This window comes from Geotrypetes seraphini, chromosome 13 (assembly GCF_902459505.1).
Source record: "Geotrypetes seraphini chromosome 13, aGeoSer1.1, whole genome shotgun sequence".
NCBI lineage: Eukaryota > Metazoa > Chordata > Amphibia > Gymnophiona > Dermophiidae > Geotrypetes > Geotrypetes seraphini.
Genome location: NC_047096.1, coordinates 13,291,596 through 13,311,513, shown reverse-complemented (window position 1 = coordinate 13,311,513; position 19,918 = coordinate 13,291,596). Strand labels below are relative to the sequence as shown.

At 47.2% G+C, this 19,918-nt stretch overlaps 1 protein-coding gene across 3 annotated transcripts in view; it reads left to right on the top strand.

Moving 5' to 3' along the window:
• The window catches only part of MICAL1 (microtubule associated monooxygenase, calponin and LIM domain containing 1), a 67,324-nt gene that overhangs the window by 33,690 nt on the left and 13,716 nt on the right, over positions 1-19,918 (top strand). For all 3 annotated transcript variants that reach the window (XM_033917858.1, XM_033917860.1, XM_033917859.1), the window contains exons 9-18: positions 1,670-1,785; positions 1,894-2,020; positions 2,515-2,599; positions 4,687-4,834; positions 6,225-6,433; positions 9,665-9,771; positions 10,610-10,654; positions 12,371-12,490; positions 14,915-15,098; positions 18,001-18,056. In XM_033917858.1, coding sequence (XP_033773749.1) covers positions 1,670-1,785; positions 1,894-2,020; positions 2,515-2,599; positions 4,687-4,834; positions 6,225-6,433; positions 9,665-9,771; positions 10,610-10,654; positions 12,371-12,490; positions 14,915-15,098; positions 18,001-18,056 — 1,197 coding nt within the window. The remainder of the gene's footprint in view (positions 1-1,669; positions 1,786-1,893; positions 2,021-2,514; positions 2,600-4,686; positions 4,835-6,224; positions 6,434-9,664; positions 9,772-10,609; positions 10,655-12,370; positions 12,491-14,914; positions 15,099-18,000; positions 18,057-19,918) is intronic.

The window sequence follows — 19,918 nt, the reverse complement described above, 5'->3', positions numbered from 1 at the left end:
GAACACACAATAAATCGTATGGGGAGGGTACTTGACTATTTCTCTTCTCAGCAAAGAACTTACTTCTGTTTGTGTGTGCTCCATTTTTTTTTTCCATAGCCTGAGGTGGGGGTGTTGTCTCTGCTTCTGCGCCGTCTGCTCACGTGCTGCTGGGATGGGAGGGAATAGCTTTCTCACATCTCACCTTCACGTACCCCCTCTATCTCAAGAGTATCAGGGCTTCCCTCAGGGTAGAAAATGACACGGAGACAAATTTTTCCCTGTCCCTGCAGGAACTCAATTTCTTTGTCCCATCCCTGCGAGTTTTGTCGCTGTCCCCATTCCTGTAAGCTCTGCCTTAACAGCACAAGCCTCAAACACTTATGATTTGTTTGAGGCTTGTGCGGATGAGGACAGAGCTTAGGCATTGGTGGAATGAGGCATTATGACATCACAGTTTGAGCTCTAGAATGTTGCTACTTATGCTTTTAAAGTGAGGCTTGTGCAGTTAAGGACGGAGCTTAGGCATTGGTGGAATGAGGCATTATGACATCACAGTTTGAGCTCTAGAATGTTGCTACTTATGCTTTTAAAGTGAGGCTTGTGCAGTTAAGGACGGAGCTTAGGCATTGGTGGAATGAGGCATTATGACATCACAGTTTGAGCTCTAGAATGTTGCTACTTATGCTTTTAAAGTGAGGCTTGTGCAGTTAAGGACGGAGCTTAGGCATTGGTGGAATGAGGTATTATGACATCACAGTTTGAGCTCTAGAATGTTGCTACTTATGCTTTAAGTGAGGCTTGTGCAGTTAAGGACAGAGCTTAGGCATTGATGGAATGAGGCATTATGACATCACAGTCTGAGCTCTAGAATGTTGCTACTTAAGATATTAAAGTGTTTGAGGCTTTTGCAGATGAGGACAGAGCTTAGGCATTGGTGGAATGAGGCATTATGACATCACAGTCTGAGCTCTAGAATGTTGCTACTTAAGATATTAAAGTTTTTGAGGCTTTTGCAGATGAGGACAGAGCTTAGGCATTGGTGGAATGAGGCATTATGACATCACAGTCTGAGCTCTAGAATGTTGCTACTTAAGATATTAAAGTATTTGAGGCTTTTGCAGATGAGGCATTATGACATCACAGTCTGAGCCCTAGAATGTTGCTACTTAAGATATTAAAGTGTTTGAGGCTTTTGCAGATGAGGGCGGAGCTTGCAGGAACGGGGCAGGGACAGGAAAAGAACTTGCGTGGATGGGGAAAAATTTGTCCCCGTGTCATTCTTTACCTCAGGGTACTGGAAGCTACCTGCCTTCTGGCTCACACCTGGACTTCTTGGATAGAGCTTAATTCCTGGTCCCAAATTCTTAAAATCTAAATCACAAAGGTGTTTGCCCTTCTTGAAATGCAGCGTACTGTACAAGCATCAGAATAGATCAATGTGCTGGACACTGAATACAGCTCTAAGGGGTCCTTTCGTAAATGCTTAGCACATGCTTTCTTGCAGCAAGACCCATGGGATTAAAGTGGATCCTGTGCCCGTGAGTAAAAGATCCTTTAAATATAGAACCCAACAGCCTGTCGAATGTGGTAAGACTTGTGGTATGAATGCATAGGGACACACCCTGTTTCTTATGCCCCTTCATTGTAGCGGGCTCATATGATGTGTTTTTATTTTCTCTTTCTGTAGCCATTCTGGCCACTGGGCACTGGTATAGCCCGGGGGTTTCTTGCTGCTTTCGATGCAGCCTGGATGGTAAAGAAATGGGCAGCGGGTGTTCCACCACTGGAAGTCCTGGCTGAGAGGTGAGAGACATTCAGGTAGCATGTAGTCAATTGACGTTGCCTTTGAGGTGGTGGGAAAGACCAAACATAATCTCTTAGTTCACGTAATCCATAAATGTTCCTCCACAGGGAGAGTATTTACCAGCGCCTGTCCCAGACATCGCCTGACAATACCAACAAGGACATCGCCAATTATAGCATTGATCCTACCACCCGTTACCCCAACCTCAACCGGCAAGCTATAAAACCCGGCCAGGTAAATTGAGCAGGCCTCCAGGGATCAGCCTTCCCTTCGGGTCAAGGCATGACTGATATTGGCATGGTAAGGGTAGGAGCCAACCGGGGCAGAGGTGACCCCCCCCCCCACTCCTTTCCGCTCGCCTCCACACTCGCGCTCTCCCTCCCCAGTACCTCTAAATGTTCATCAGCATGAGTGGCTTTTCTCAAGTATGCTCCTCCCAACATTGGATTTCCCTCTAACGTCACTTCCTGGCCCCGTGACCCGGAAATGATTCAGAAGTGAACCAGGCTGGCATGAGCAACAGGCAGGAAAAGTTGCTCGTGCTAGCAAAGATGTACAGGGTGGGGGGGGGGGGGGGGTGAGGTGCCGGCACCTCCACTGACACGGCGTCCAGGGTAGTCCACCCCCTTCCCCTTACTACGCCACTCTCTGGCATCATGGGAAAGTGATCTCAAGGACTGCTGCTACTCTGGGTATTAGTAATAGACTCTTTGTGGTTATCATTCCAGGTGCACCATTTGTACAACAAAGGGAGCAAGGAGGTGGACCACAAGTCTAAGGAGCAGAAGAAGAGGATGATGTTCTCTCGGAAAGGTCAGTGTTGTGGTGACCAAGCTTATGTGTTCAATGTTCTCTGTTATTTCTAGGTAGAGTTGCCAGATTTCCTTTTTTTTTAAAAAAGAGGACACTCGGCCCCACCCTGTTCTGTCCTCCAGCCCATTCCGCCTCCATCTCCGGCCCTATTCTGTCACCAGCCGTGCCCCAGCTCAACCTTCTGTCTCCTTCCCCGAGGTCTGGAGGGCCGCTGCGCATAGGCAGATGTCAACGCGATGATGGCATCTGCGTATGATGTCATCACGTCAAAATCCGCAAATGCACAGAAGCCTTCCGGGTGCAGCCCCGAGCACGGGAACTTCCAAAACCAGACAAGTTGCTGGGTTTTGGAAATCCCTCCGGGCACCTGGACTGTCCTCTAAAAAGAGGACGCATCTGCGTTTTCCCAGACGTCTGGTAAGCCTGTTTCTAGGTGGTCCCTTTGACTTGTTCCACTTGGTAGTGAAGAGGTTGGATGGGCTGTGAGTTTCTCAAAGATCTGATTGATTGGGCTGCGGAAGGGTTACATTTTCAGCTCACTTGGTAGTATCTGTCCTAGTGCACATTGGACCCCCAGTTCTGTTTTCACTTCTGGCTGTGTAAAGAACCACATGGAAGGCTGGTCCTACTGGCTTGCCGAGTTGCTTTAAGGCAATATGGCCCAGTTATATTGCACTGTTGTTTGATGGGAGGAAGGAGAAGGTCTTTTATCTCCAAAGATAGCATATTTTGAATGAAGGAAGGGTAGTGTGGAAAACAGAGGTGCATTGTGTAATTGGAGCATGTCATTTGGGTGGGGGATGGAAGTGAACATCTGGTATAAAAAGATGCATGACCCCGCCCATTCCGCCCCGGGACCGCCCTATTCTGCTCCCCCCCAAACCTCGTCACTCCAGCCCCAGGGAAATCTGGATGTCTGATAATCCTAAGTGAACAGGAAAGCTGGTGTGATCTCTGGAACCCCATTTTAGTGGACGCATTCAGTGCGTGGTGCTGCTTGGTGAGGATCTCTACGCACATTGGGTGTTTGCTTTTGGTGGAATTGGTGCTGCTTCTGGGAGAGGCTTGGATCCTTGACATGGAGGGCAGGGTAGTCTGTAGGCTGCAGTCTAACATAGTAACATAGTAGATGACGGCAGATAAAGACCCGAATGGTCCATCCAGTCTGCCCAACCTGATTCAATTTAAAATTTTTAAATTTTTTCTTCTTAGCTATATCTGGGCAAGTATCCAAAGCTCTACCCGGTACCGTGCTTGGGTTCCAACTGCCGAAATCTCCGTCAAAACCTACTCCAGCCCATCTACACCCTCCCAGCCACTGAAGCCCTCCCCAGCCCATCCTCCACCAAACGGCCATACACAGGCACAGACCGTGCAAGTCTGCCCAGTACTGGCCTTAGTTCAATATTTAATATTATTTTCTGATTCTAGATCCTCTGTGTTCATCCCACGCTTCTTTGAACTCCATAACCGTTTTCCTCTCCACCACCTCTCTCGGGAGGCATCCACCACCCTCTCCGTAAAGTAGAATTTCCTAACATTGCTTTTGAATCTACCAAACCCTTCTCCACCGCATAGAGGGTGCTGATTCCCTCAAAGCTACCCTCCTGAGATTAATGAATGGAAAGCTGCAGACACTTTTGCAAAGATCTGCCCTTTTTATGCAGGTCTCGCGTACAACGCCATAGTGACCAAGGCGTGTTGCAACACGGCCTCTCGGTCGGAGTTCTTTCATACCTTGTGCTTTAGAACATAAGAATGTAAGAAATGGCTTCGCCGGATCAGACCCTAGGTCCATCCAGTCCGGCGACCCGAACTCGCGGAGGCCAAGCCAGGTGTTCCCTGCTGAGAAACCTTGTTTACTCGTATCCCTCAATATGATTGGCGAGAAGGTGTGCATCCAACTTGCCCTTGAATCCCGGAATGGTGGTCTCCATCATGACCTCCTCCGGGAGAGCGTTCCAAGCGTCCACCACCCGTTGTGTGAAACAGAATTTCCTGATATTTGTCCTGGGCCTGGTGCCCCTCAGCTTCAGTCCATGACCTCTTGTCCGAGTCAATCTTTCTAATTTCTTCCCCCTCTTTAGACTCCCTGAGCATCTACAACGAACTGCTGAGCTGGTGTCAGAAGCAGACGGCAGGTTACCGCAACGTCAAAGTGACCGATTTCACTTATTCCTGGAGGAGCGGACTGGCCTTATGCGCACTGATTCATCGCTTCAGGCCTGATCTCATGTAAGTACTACAGTCACCCTGATGACCCGTGGATGTGCTCTGATGGCTGTTCCGTTGTGATATGTCACTAAGGGGGGAACGTGAGCACGTGCAGAAATACCAGCACCGTGCTGGCTTCCTCAAGTTTCAAGTGTATTAATAATTGGATTAGTCGCCTATCGTGGTTTCTAGGCGATGCACGTACATTAAAATAAAAGGACATGAAAATCATAGACTTATGAAACAAGTTATATGGACCGAGACACACACAATTACACAAAAGGGACAGCGTAGAACCACAGTAAATTTAAGAAAAGTAAACAGAAACCAGCAACGTGGACTGTGGCTCTGCTAGCAAATCTCTCCAGCTGATGGAGCATTCCCACCAGCACAGGTGTGTGGTGTGTATGTGGGTTCATAGTCAAATGCGCACAAGACAACAGCGCGCGGACAAATGGGCGCGGACAAGTGAACGCTAAGACATTTGAGCGCAAGACAATTCAGCGCAAATCATTTTTAGTAACAAGCACGAGCGGAACAACTGAGTGCGAGACAAGTGAGCGCGAGACATCTGAGCGCCAGCAAGTGAGCGCAAGACATCTGTTGTCTTGCGCGCATTTGACCTGTCACCGTGTATGTGTGTGGGAGGACAGCAGAGGAAGTGAGGTGGAAGGGGGGGGGGACACTGGGGGAGAGAAGAGTTGGGAGAAAGCGCTTGGCCCACCCAGTCCAGCCCCCTTAAAATTGGACTTCCCAGAGACAGTGCAGCAGAAAGGTGGCTCTGTGCCTGGAACCACAGTGAGACGTCATAAGAATTTTGTGCAAAAAAAAACAAACTTCACCATGGGCAGCATTATAGAAAAATTATAGGAAAAAAAAAATGACGGGCGAAAATGAATTATTATAAAAATATATTTGCAAGGTGATTTTTATTTTTCAAACATATAGTGCTATAGTTGCTATGTTAACACCCTATAGCCTTATTTGTGCATATTCAAGTGAATTGTCTTTATGTTGGACTAACTCAATACATTGATCAATAACTTTAGATATCCAGTTAGTTCTGTTTTCAGTTTATGAACACTTATGATGGTCCAGCTTCTAAGCCCTTTGCTGAACCCTCTGGGGCTGGTCACATCTACTGGTCCTTGTCATCAGATATAGAACCTAAGAACATAAGCGTTGACATGCTGGGACAGATCAAAGATCCATCAACCCAATGACCAACCTAGGTCGCAACTACCTGGCAAGATCCCAAACAGCTGCTTATCCTAGGAATAAGCAGTGGATTTTCCACCCCAAGTCCACATTAATAAAGGCTTACGGACTTTCTATTTTAGGGAATTATCAAAAAATTTTTAAACCCTGCTAGTAAAACTGACTTCAAAGGGTTTTTTTTCTTCTTCTATAGAGATTTTGAGGCTCTGGACCAGAAGGCAGCTGCCGCGAATAACCAACTGGCCTTTGAGGTGGCGGAGCAGGACTTGGGCATCCTGCCCATCCTCACTGGTGCGGAAATGGTGGCCCTGTCTGAGCCAGACAGGCTCAGCCTGGTCACTTACTTGAGCCAGTTCTACGAAGCTTTCCGAGATGCGCCAATCCTACCTCCACATCCTCGGGGTAAGGAATGAAATGGAAGATGATGATGGATCAGGGAGCGTGTTATCTCTGTTTGGTGGTGGTCTTTATTTAAGGCATTTATATTGCACCCTTGTCCTAAGCCAGTGTTTCTCAACTCGGTCCAGTGGAGTACCCCCTTGCCAGCCAGGTTTTCCGGACATCCACATTGAATTTGCATACACTGCCTCCATTATATGCAAATTTTTTTTCATGCATATTCATTGTAGATATCTTAAAAACCTGACTGGCAAGGGGGTACTCCACTGGACCGAGTTGAGAAACACTGTCATAAGCAGAAAACTGTCATAATATAATTCTAAAACACAATTAAAATAGAAACATAGAAACATAGAAAAAGACAGCAGATAAGGGCCGCGGCCCATCTAGTCTGCCCACCCTAATAGCCCTCCCCTATTTAACTCTGTGCAGAGATCCCACGTGACGATCCCATTTCTTCTTAAAATCAGGCACGCTGCTTGCCTCGATCACCTGAAGTGGAAGTCTATTCCAGTGATCAACCACTCTTTCGGTGAAAAAGTATTTCCTGGTGTCGCCATGCAATTTCCCCCCTCTGATTTTCCATGGATGTCCTCTTGTTGCCGTCGGACCCCTGAAGAAGAAGATATCTTCTTCTACCTTGACACGGCCCGATCTCGATCATGTCTCCCCTCTCTCTGCGCTCCTCGAGTGAGTATAGCCGCAATCTGTCCAGCCGTTCCTCGTACGGGAGATCCTTGATTCCGGAGACCATCCGGGTGGCCATTCGCTGGACCGACTCAAGCCTCAGTACATCCTTGCGATAATGAGGCCTCCAGAATACAGCAGGAAACCAACAAAGATAATTACAGACTGTCACTAAATATCATAGCTGAGCAAAATTCAACTTAACCCAATAGAGGGATAAGTATGGCACTGGCCAACTAAATCTATCGCAGCAGTAAAAAACAAACAGACAGCTATGGCCTAAAATGCAGAAATTCAAAATGACATAACTAAGGCATTAACTATCAAAGCCTCAACTGTTTCTTAAACTGTGAAGTACCAGTCGGTAGGAGCCAGTTGAGGGGAAAATATAGGACTAGGCTTGACCAGACTGTAGACTGACCGGATTGTGGTTTCAGTCACAGTGTCGAAACTGGCCCCAAATCCTTATCTGCTGGTTTCGGTTTCATTCAAAAGGCTGTGGCAGCACCCGACGGTGTACTTTTTGACGAAATCTAAAAATTTGTGCTTTGTTCTGTTGGTCTCCCTCTCCCTCCCCCTCCAAACAAGTTTCCTTTCTCCCCTGCCCACCTATATTTGCCCCCGAAGACATATCTTACGATTGCTGACAATCTAGGGGCAAGAGTGATCCTCAGTCGGTCCTGCCCCCTGCTGGCTCTATTCTCAAAATGGCTGCCATGACGTCTAGTGGCAATATTATTATTTTTCTAAAATTCTGGATTATGCCCACAATGTAGCTAGGGCCTGGATTCCTTTGCTCTATTTAGTAAGAATCTATATCATGCTTGTCTAAATACAAAACCGGAAATATCTCAATGCTGCTTTCTTCTGTTATTAATGCACAGTATGGGTAAACATAAAAAATCCTGTAAATCATGATTTTTAGTTTTGCAGGTTCTCACAAGCAGTGGTGTAGTTAAGGGGAGGGGTGCAATCCGCCCTGGGCACCCCATCTCCTCTCTGCCCCCCCACCTCTTCCCACACGTGCGCTCCCCTTTCCCTTTGTAGTTTTAATCTGTTCACTTCAGGTATGAACACGTGGATTCCTGCTACGACTCATTTGTCACCGGAGATGGGACACGTCTACAGATAAGTGTTTATTGATTACCGTATTTTCACCCATATACCGCGCACCCGTGTAAAACGCGCACACGGGTATAGCGCGTGGGGAACACAAATTTATGTAAAAAAAATTTAATATAGCGCGCACACACGTATACCGCGCATGCTAAAACCTCCTCCCGCCTACTCCGAACCGGCATCCTCCCCCCCGCTCGCGTCACCCCCCCTGCCCCGCGATCCTACATCCCCCCCAGCACCGCAAAGACAACTCTTACCCGATTGGGCACCAGCACCAATGCACAGGATGTGCCAGTGCCAGTGCCCGAAGATCCTCCCTCGTTGGTTTGGCTGGGCTGGGTTGGGCGGTGCGAGAGAGATCCTCCTTCTTCCTGTGCCGGGCTGGACTAGGCTTTGAGCATTTGCGCATGCTCAAAGCCTAGTCCAGCCTGGCACAGGAAGAAGGAGGATCTCTCTCGCACAGCCCAGCACAGCCAAACCAACGAGGGAGGATCTTCGGGCACTGGCACTGGCACATCCTGTGCATTGGTGCTGGTGCCCAATCGGGTAAGAGTTGTCTTTGCGGTGCTGGGGGGGATGTAGGATCGCGGGGGAGGGGGGGTGTCACGAGTGGGGGGGGGGGTAGGATGCCGGTTCGCAGGGGGAATGCTGGATTCGAATGAAAAAAAAAACATGTGTACAAAGCGCTCACACGCGCATGGTTATGCACGGTTTGTAAAATCGTGTATAACGCGTGCGTTATATGCGTGAAAATACGGTACTTATCTTTTGAATGGTTTTTTTGATACTTGAAGTGAACAGATTAAAAACTACACGATTTTGGAAATTTAATAAAGTTAATGGCATTTTTTTCCTATAGCAGCTTTGAAGCTAGACACAGAGATATCCAGGAGATATTTATCCCTGGAAATACTGAGGTCTTTTTCTCCATTATTTTGTATGATTGGTTTGCATAATGATTATTTTTGTCCCTTTGCCTGGTATAATATTATTGACTAATTTTTGGTGGTTTGGGGGTAATTTTTGATATCTGTTTTGTTAGCTTAATCTACCATGTTGTGTTTTTCTCGTATATCCTGGGCTCCTTTTACAAAGCCGCGCTAGGGCCTTAACGCGTGGATTAGCGCGAGCTAGCCTCTACCGCCTCCTTTTGAGCAGGCGGTAGATTTTTGGCTAGCGCGCGCTAATCCGGTGCGTGCACTAAAAACGCTTAGCGCACCTTCGTAAAAGGAGCCCCCTGTCTATGTACCATTGTAACCCGTTCTGGGCTTGAAAATGAAGTAAATAAATAACAGCTCTAATCCTAAGATCTCTTCATGAGGTCAGAGTCTAGAATAAAGCTGAGCCTGCAAACTTGCTCAGAGATGGAGATGAAGGTTGTGCCATTCTATGATCTTAATTTGAATTATGTCGAACCTCCTTTTTCAGAAAGAGAAGTCAGCAGTGCAAAAGCCAATACACTCTCGGGGGCAAAATCCGCCATCCTCTTCCTGAATAAACTACAGAAGACTCTCACGCTCAAACGTACCTCAAAGGTAATGAATGTCCTGTTTACACGGGCCACCTTTTATGTTCTGCAAAATAACTGGCTAGGACAACCTTAATAGTCTAGACCAGGGGTAGGCAGTTCCGGTCCTCGAGAGCCACAGGCAGGTCAGGTTTTCAGGATATCCACAATAAATATGCATGAGCTAGATTTTGCATCTCAAGGAGGCAGTGCGTGCAAATCCATCTCGTACATATTCATTGTGGAGATCCTGAAAACCTGACCTGCCTGTGGCTCTCGAGGACCGGACTTGGCTAAATGGAGGGTGAAGGTGAGAGATATCGCACTGCAGTGGTGTGAGGGGCTTGACTCGGGGCACCGCAATCCCTAGAGCCGGTCATGAAGGGACGGGACGAGAGCTTGTACTAGAGAGTTGCGTGGGGACAGAAATCCCACCCATCCCCACCAGGATCCTCTCCGTCCCCACCCGTCCCCGTCAGGATCCTCTCCGTCCCCACTCATCCCCGCAAGGAATTACCTCCATCCCCGCCCGTCCCCATAAAAAGCAGCAATTACTTCTGACAGGATCATCAATTCCACAGTTTCTTTTGCTGTTTTCCTTGTGGAATGTCTTTGGTGGAACCCTTTTTTTGTTTTCTGTTCAGGTATTTAACTTATAAACCCCCTCTTTTACTAAGGCTGACGTGTCCATTATATTATATGGACGAACCCTGCTTCCAAAGCCTTCCATCCCCGTGGGAGTCCCGTTGGCCAGAGGGTGGTCCCCGTGGGAGTCCCGTAAGTTAGGGGGGGATTTCCGCGTTCCCGTGCAGACCTCTAGCTTGTACCATCTCCTTTCTTGCTGATGTCTGTCCCTATGATTTCAGGAGCAGGAAGAGCCGGGAAACAAGAGGAAGAGGAGCAACGATAGCGTAAGTCCTGGCGGTGTTGTCGTCGTCTGCTTTTTACAGGGTCCAATTGAAGATTTTGGTGCCCCATTGTCAGAACTGTAGAGAGGAAGGTGGCCAGAGTTCTTGCAGGGACCAGGTTTGACATCGTTAGAATCTGGCGGTTGCCTATGGGCTTGATTTCTGCAAGCTGGTACCGACGGGAGTGTCTAATGGCCCGAAAGTTCTGGGGCAAGCCCACCTCATTCTTTGTCAGCCGTCGCAGATAAATGTCTCCTTCCCTTGCTATGCTTCTGCTTGCACGTAGAACTGCCGTTACAGAATCTACGCTTAGGTGCCGGCATGATGCGCACGAACTATAGGCAATCTTTTGAAAATTATTCCCATTGGAAACCAGCCCTCACAGGCAATGGCGTAGCGAGGGTAAGAGGCACCTGGGGTGGTGTTGCCCCCTGCATTCTCCTCTGCTTTCCCCATGTTCCTTCCATCCTTCCCCTCCCAGCCAGCCACACTCGTGCCCTCCCCACACCCGTACCTCTGAATTTTTCTGGCCTGCTGTTTGCGCTGGCAAAGATTTTTAAAGAGGTACATGGGGGCGGGCAAGAGAGGGGCAGAGAGGTGCCAGCGCCCCCACTAAGATGGCGTTCGGGGTGGTGGCCCCCCCTCCCCCCCGCCTCCAGGCACTCTGTCATGAACCCCACTGGTGGTCTAGCAGTAGGGTGATAAGAGGGGGTTCAAAGACGAGGAAGGATCGTGTGTGGCTTCTGGAGTGAGCTTAAAACCCACCAAACCCATTTTGCTTGTACTGCGACGTTGATGTGCAGGTTCAGGTTTTCAAGTTTGTTTAAAATCTGATTGATCGCCTTGTCGTGAATTCAAGGCGATGGAATAATTTTACGTCTGTTGTGAACACAGAACAAAAATATTTCTTAAGCAATTCCGTCTTATCTTTATCAGCTTCTACATATTTTCCCCCATCACCTTTGAGTCTTACAATGCCACCTTTGCACTTCTTCCTCGTAAGTGTTCGAGGCTTGTGCAGATGAGGACAGAGTTTGCGGGGATGGGAACGGGGAAGGAGATAGATCCCATAAGGACAGGGACAATTTGTCCCCTTCTCATTCTCTATCATTTACATCATCTTTGGCTAAAATTTTATATTGAATTTTTTAGGAAAATTGCTGTATTTCAATTAATTGTATTTCACTGATTGTCCAGCCTTCTGTGTAAACCGCCTAGAAATTGTTTGATTATGGCGGTATAGAAGAATAAAATTATGTTATGTTGTGTTTCTGATCAGAAAGGGGTTGTGTAAAAACTTATTTGTATGATAACATTTTTCTAACTAACCATTTCATATTTTTTGTAATTCGCTGCCTGAAGTCCAACTTTTTTTTTTTTTTAATTGTTAACCGCAAGGTTTAGTGGTATACACAAGCTATGTTATGTTATGTTATGTAATCTATCTGGGGACGTTGCCCCTGACAATTAACCCATTAAAGCTGTTGCTGTCCTGTGATATGAGTGTCTTAGGTCCTTTTTAAAAAAAAATTTTAATTAAATGTTTGATTCAGAATTGGAACCTCTGCTACATAATGCCCCAAAAAATACAGCATGGTCACAATTTAAAAAGCAAAAAAATGTGGGGAAGGTGGAGGGGGGATTTTTAGTTCCCCTTTTGTTGTCCAATAACATGGCGCTCTTCTCATTGTCCGTCCATCTGTCTGTTCCTCTCTTCAGATGGAAACTAGTGGCACAGCACTGGACGTGTCTCAACAGGGACCGGCTGATATACCTCACGGGGATCACCTAAATGTCCTACACCTTGAGTGTTGTCCGCCCCCATCGATGAAACGTCAGGTAAGACCTCCTTCCTCTGCCAAAATAATGGGGCTGCAGGTACAAATAAGTGGAGATGTTGGTGCAGTGATTCGCTGGCAGCCCAGAAACTGCAAATTTGAGCCTCTTATGCCTAAGTGTGCATTGCACGTCTTCACGATAAAGATCCCAAATCAGAGGAGGCCGCAGCCCATGAATCCACCTAGTGCTTCTGTTAGCACACAGTCCATAGTGGTAGGCTGGGAATTTTGTTTGCCTTTTGGATTAATAACAATGAATAGAAATGTATTCATTTATAGATTATTCCTGCATAGATGTAATGTAAAAAAATCAGCAGAGGGTGGGAAAAGTATTTAGTCTGCTTTGGGATTTCCTGGACAGGTCAGCAGACACAGGGATTTGATTTTTTTTGTGTGTGTGTGTGCCCGTAAAATATGATCAAGCTCACGGGCAGTTTTCATACTGTTCGCTCTGGAGCAAAGTCCACAGGTGCTTCCTTTTCATTCTCAGCAGATCAGTCCAGAACTTAGGGGTTATGTCCATCGACCAGTAGATGGAGACAGAGCAAAAGTAGTTCCTTGCATTTGTCCCCTTAAAGGGAGAATCAACCCATTTGAGGGCTTTTTAAAGCCCACAGGTGCGTCCTTTTCATTCTCAGCAGATCAGTTCAGAACTTAGGGGTTATGTCCATCGACCAGTAGATGGAGACAGAGCAAAAGTAGTTCCTTGCATTTGTCCCCTTAAAGGGAGAATCAACCCATTTGAGGGCTTTTTAAAGCCCACAGGTGCTTCCTTTTCATTCTCAGCAGATCAGTCCAGAACTTAGGGGTTATGTCCATCGACCAGTAGATGGAGACAGAGCAAAAGTAGTTCCTTGCATTTGTCCCCTTAAAGGGAGAATCAACCCATTTGAGGGCTTTTTAAAGCCCACAGGTGCTTCCTTTTCATTCTCAGCAGATCAGTCCAGAACTTAGGGGTTATGTCCATCGACCAGTAGATGGAGACAGAGCAAAAGTAGTTCCTTGCATTTGTCCCCTTAAGGGAGAATCGACCCATTTGAGGGCTTTTTATTCCCTAGCACCCAGAATGTGGAATGCCTTATCCAAAGAATTTATGCGGTAGCACATTTTCAAAAATTTAAATCTGTGCTGAAAACGTATTTTGTAGTCAGGTTTTTAATGTGTGGTAAGATACATTAGTGACTCTGCAGGATATATTTTGATATTGCTGTTAGCAACTTTTGGATGATTGCTTCCGGATTGTTTGCTTTTCCTTTTGTGTCAGAAATTTATGGAGTTCTTGTATGACATTTTTGTTTTAATTGAAAATTGCTGTGTACTGTGTAAGCTAGGTAATACTGTATATCAAATTCAATAAAATATAAACATAAAACACGTGGAGGAGCATAATTTAAAAAACCGTCTAAGTCCCCTTTTGGCCTAAGTAGCTAGATGCTGAAAGTAAGCAACAGGGAAATGTCCATTCTCAAAAGAAATGTCCAAAATGAGGGTTTTTTTTTTTTTTTTTTAGAATGGCCTACCTCCATGTTCAGCAATCTACTCGTCCAGACTGCTACTACGTCTATCCCTACAACACATTCCCGACCCAAAAAATCAGCCAAGTCCCAAACGCCCCAAACCAGACCTTTTAGGCGAAGGAGGGGCCAGTCCTTCGCCTTAAAGCAGGCTTCTATAACCGGCGTCTGTCAAACAATGCTGGTTACAGAATCCTGTAACTGTCCCGTTCCCCCCCCCCGATCCCTGATTAGCCTATGAAGTGGCATATTAACCTCGAAATTTGATTAAGATTCCCTACTGGGCTGTATAGGGCAGTAATACATGGGGTCTTATGCCAGCTCCACCTTCTTGCAGCAAATGCAGTAAGAAGAAAGGGACTGGGACTTATATACTGCCTTTTTGTATTTATACAACCACATAGGTATTTCAAGTATTTTCCCTATCTGTCCTGGTGGGCTCACAGTCTATCTAATGTACCTGGGGCAGTGGAGGATTAAGTGACTTGCCCAGGGTCATAAGGAGCAGAGTGGGGTTTGAACCCACAACCTCAGGGTGCTGAGACTGTAGCTCTAACCACTACGCCACACTCTCCTCCACATACAATATCAGAAGTGAGCCAAGTAGAGAACAATGACGCCATTGTGACATCACTGATGAGGTTGGCTCTTATTGGTGGAATGAGGCATTATGACATCAGGGAAAGGGATTGGGACTTGTACACCACCACACACAGGGCTTCAAGCATTTTCCCTATCTATCATGGTGGGCTCACAATCTATCTAATGTACCTGGGGCAGTAAGTACCATAAGGAAGCTAATCAACTTAAAATACTCTGTGCATATGAGTTTTGCTGTTCTTGACTTTCTTCTGAAGTAACCTTGTGTTTTGCTTGTTTCTTTCTTCCCTCCCTCCCCCTCGCTTGGCAAGATGTCTGCAGCTCAGTCGCAGTCTCCCACGGGCAGCAGCGATGCCTGTTATTTCTGCGGCCAGCGGGTATACATCGTGGAACGCATGAGCGCCAATGGCCTGTTCTTCCACCGTGGATGCTTCCGCTGCCACCCGTGTGGAACCACTCTACGGCTAGGAAACTACGCTTTCGACGAAGATGATGGTGAGCTTGGGCCCCGATGTCATTTTTCAACAAACGTGTAAAAGGTTGGGCATGGGTGGGAGAAGTCACTGGGCAGAGACGGTGCGAGCTGGTCCAGGATCAAAGTAAGAGGCATCTCTTTCACCTGTGGCGGATCCGCCTCCTGGTCACCAAGGTCCTTCGTATTGTATGTGGGAGTCCTTAGTCACGTGCGGTGGCGTTCTGCGGGGCCAGACAAGTGTGTTAGCTCAGTGGTTCCCAACCCTGTCCTGGAGGACCACCAGGCCAATCGGGTTTTCAGACTAGCCCTAATGAATATGCATGAGAGAGATTTGCATATAACGGGAGTGGCAGGCATGCAAATCTGCTCCATGCATATTCATTAGGGCTATCCTGAAAACCCAATTGGCCTGGTGGTCCTCCAGGACAGGGTTGGGAACCACTGCCCTAATGAATATGCATGAGAGAGATTTGCATATAATGGGAGTGGCAGGCATGCAAATCTGCTCCATGCATATTCATTAGGGCTATCCTGAAAACCCGATTGGCCTGGTGGTCCTCCAGGACAGGGTTGGGAACCACTGCCCTAATGAATATGCATGAGAGAGATTTGCATATAATGGGAGTGGCAGGCATGCAAATCTGCTCCATGCATATTCATTAGGGCTATCCTGAAAACCCGATTGGCCTGGTGGTCCTCCAGGACAGGGTTGGGAACCACTGCCCTAATGAATATGCATGAGAGAGATTTGCATATAATGGGAGTGGCAGGCATGCAAATCTGCTCCATGCATATTCATTAGGGCTATCCTGAAAACCCGATTGGCCTGGTGGTCCTCCAGGACAGGGTTGGGAACCACTGTTTTAGCTTGTGAGGTACTAGAATCGAAAGGGTTATTGTAGATCAACAGTAAAGTATGGAATCGGGGTACTCAAACTATCTTTTCCTTTTCTCAAAGGAATTGTTTTCACTGTTAAATGAGGGAAACTCTATCCTTTCAAACTAACAAAAATATGGAATGATATCCCTCTAAGGCAGGGGTCTCAAAGTCCCTCCTTGAGGGCTGCAATCCAGTCGGGTTTTCAGGATTTCCCCAATGAATATGCATGAGATCTATGTGCATGCACTGCTTTCAATGCATATTCATTGGGGAAATCCTGAAAACCCGACTGGATTGCGGCCCTCAAGGAGGGACTTTGAGATCCCTGCTCTAAGGTTAAGAGAATTGAGTTCATTTCAACTTTTCCGTAAAAATTTAAAAACATGGTTTTTCTCTAAATTTTAATCTCATGTGCTGCTTTATATTCATTTTTAATTGATGGAAGCCAAGTCGAGCTTTATTACATGAAGAAGACCCAGTCTATAAATCTAAATATTAGCGTATAGTTTAGTGGATGGTCGTAATCGGCAGGGGAGGCGCATTGGTTTGACGTGTCAGTGACATTTCTCATGTCGTTTCATGTTAGCAAATGAAAATGGGCAAAGAAACATGAAATTTTTCTGTGTGTTTGACCGTGCACCATCAATAGAGCATGCGCACGACGTGCACGGACTATTGGGGGGAAGGGGTGTGCACTCTTAATGGACATCTCTCCCATGGTGACGTAGGAAATGACACAGGAGACGCAACATGAACATTTTTCAAGCTGGACACAGTGGTGTAGTGAGGGTGAGAGGCGCCCCTCCCCCGCTCTCTTCTTTGCCCCCCCTCCTGCCGCACACGCCCTTTCCCTTCCCCCCCCCCCCTTACCTCGTTAACATTCTCGGCGCAAGCAGCAACCCCAACCTGCTGCTCGCGCCAGCATTGGCTCTTCCTCCGATGTCATTTCCTAGGCGTGGGTCCAGGAAGTGACATCGGAGGAAGAGACGCCGCTGGTGCGAGCAGCAGGTTGGAGTTTCTGCCTGTGCCGGTAATGTTAGAGGCGCGGGGGAGGAGAAGGGAAGGGGTGTGTGTGGTAGCAGGGGATGGAGAGGAGGGTGGGTGGCAGTGCCCCCACCAAGACGGCGCCCGGGGTGGACTTCCCCCTCCCTTACTACACCACTGGCTGTACACAGTCTTAGTATTCAGTACAGGGTATCTAAAAAATGAACACTAAAGGTACTGGCAGAGCTGCATGAATGTGTGTACTGGTTGATTTGCAGGCAGGTTAGGGTGGTGGAGTGGGTCTTTGTTGTCAAACTGTTGCAGAAAGCTGTGGCCAATCTCATCTCCCTGCCTTTGAGCTAGGCACCCTGAAATCATGATTTCTGAGATCCGATTGGTTGGCACAGAATTGTACATTAATGGTCAGGAGAGTGTGGCCGCAGTGGTTACAGCTAAAGCCTCAGCAGCCTGAGGTTGTGGGTTCGAATCCACGCTGCTCCTTGTGACCCTGGGCAAGTCACTTAAGTAACTGAAAATTTTCTATCCCGTTCTCCCCCGGTTAGCTCAGAATGATTTACATGAATTTATTCAGGTACGCAAGCATTTTCCCCCGTCTGTCCTGGTGGGCTCACAATAGGGGGGGGGGGTATTGTGAGCCCACCAGGACAGACGGGGGAAAATGCTTGCGTACCTGAATAAATTCATGTAAATCATTCTGAGCTAACCCTGGGAGAACGGGATAGAAAATTTTCAGTTTTGCTGCTGCCTGACGTTTCAAAGGAAAACTCCCTGGGAAGAGTCTCTTTGATCAGCTGCAGGTCTTTGGGATTTGAATGAACATCTAGGCTTTATAACATTGCACTAAACTTTTTCTTGTACTCCTAAGTGGACTTCCACATCCTGCCTTGCAGCCTGTACTTTTTATTAGCATACACCTGCTGGTTTCACAAAAAGCTCAATCCTGAGGGAAGCTCTGTTGCATGTTTTGTGATTTTTGTTGTTGTTGTTGTTGTTTTTGCATTAATCCCATTTTCATGGTTTTTTTTGGGGTCCACCAGGGAACTTTTATTGCACTCTACACTACTGCCACCAGCAGGAGAGCCAGTCACATAAGGTAATGAGATTTTTGGCAACTTTTTCCTTATTAAGCCTTGGGTATCGTGACTTCTTGCAGGTCTGCAGCATATTAGGCTTTGTTCTGAATTCAGGGGTGGAACATGTAACGTGCCCCCCCCCCCCCCACCCCAGTGAAATGATTCTTGTTGCAGAGGGTCCCTCTGTTGGTTGTGCTATGGAGACCCACTTGAAGCAGAGCATGTGAGCCAGCCAACACAGATTGAGATCATGTACCAGATACTCCGGCTTAGGAGTGAGGTTCATTCCTGTCGTGGTATGGGCACAACTAATGCCACAGCTACATTTCAATTGTTTCAGAGCAAGGCAGAACCCCGAGATGACAAAAGGTAGAAAAAAAACTCCCAAAGCTAAATTTAAATTATCTTTATCTGGTCACTTCGCTTTGGGAGTTAGTTGTGGCTTTGGGAAATTCTCTGAATTCTCAAATTAAAAATTTAGATAAAGAACTTAAAAAGACCAGAAAGAAGTAATCAAGATTTTGAAAGAAGATATAGTAATACTGAAATCTGATATTCAAGAAGATAAGAAGGACATAAAAATGATAAAAAGTAATCATGATTTATTGGTGAAAGATAATTTGATTATGAGGAGAAAATTGGAAGTACAGTGGTACCTTGGATTACGAGCATAATCCGTTCCAAGAGCATGCTCGTAATCCAAAATGCTCGTTTATCAAAGCGAGTTTCCCCATAGGAAATAATGGAAACTCGCTTTCATGCGTTCCTCCCCCCCCCCGAGAACCGGCATTGCTCCCCTCGAAGGCCCCCCCTGCGATCCGGCACCCCCCCTGCCTCGAACCGGCACCCCCCCACCACGATCTGACCCCCCCGCCACGATTGGGCACCCCCCTGCCACGATCCGACCCCCCTGCCACGATTGGGCACCCCCCCGATACGATCCGACATCCTCCCGAAACAATTGGGCACCCCCCCCCCCCGCCGCTTCTTACTCTCATCTGGGCACTCTTGAAAGTCGGCTTCCTCCTCTGCTGGGCCTTGAGCATGCTCAGATGCTCAAGGCCCAGCAGAGGAGGAAGCCGATTTTCAAGAGTGCCCAGATGAGAGTAAGAAGCGGCGGGAGGGTGCCCAATTGTTTCGGGGGGATGTCGGATCATGTTGGGGGGTTGCCCAATCGTGGCGGGGGGGGGGGTCGGATCGTGGCGAGGGGGGTGCCGGTTCGAGGCAGGGGGGGTGCCGGATTGGGGGGGGGTGCTCGTAAATCGAGCCATGCTCGGTTTCCGAGGCACCGATTTTGTAAATGTTTTGCTCGTCTTACAAAACACTCGCAAGCCGGTGCACTCGTAAACCGAGGTACCACTGTACTTGAAAATAATACTCGGATTAATAATTTAAGTTTAATCAATTTTCCAAAGGTCTCATCAATTTCCCCAAGAGACATGATAAAGCATTACTTTCTGGAAATACGGTACTTAAAATTCCTGAGAACTCATTACCACCATTGACAAGAGTGGAACGCACTCCCGGAGGTAGTGGTGGGGCAGAAGACACTACAGGGATTCAAAGAGGGTTTGGATAGATTCTTGAAGGAAAAGGGGATTGAGGGATACAGATAGAAGTAAGGATAGGTTTTTTTTTAGGGCAGGGAACACTTGACAGGTCATGGACCTGATGGGCCGCCGCGGGTGCGGACCGCTGGGTGCGATGGACCTCTGGTCTGATCCCGGTGGAGGCAACTTCTTATGTTCTTATGTTCTTATTATTTACCTATAAGGACTCAGGATTTTCAGAAGAAAGAAGATGTTGGAAAACCCCAGGAAAGTTCTCTGGATGTTTCCGCTTTATTAGAACAGTCAGACAGAGAGGTGGCTATTTCAGCCAC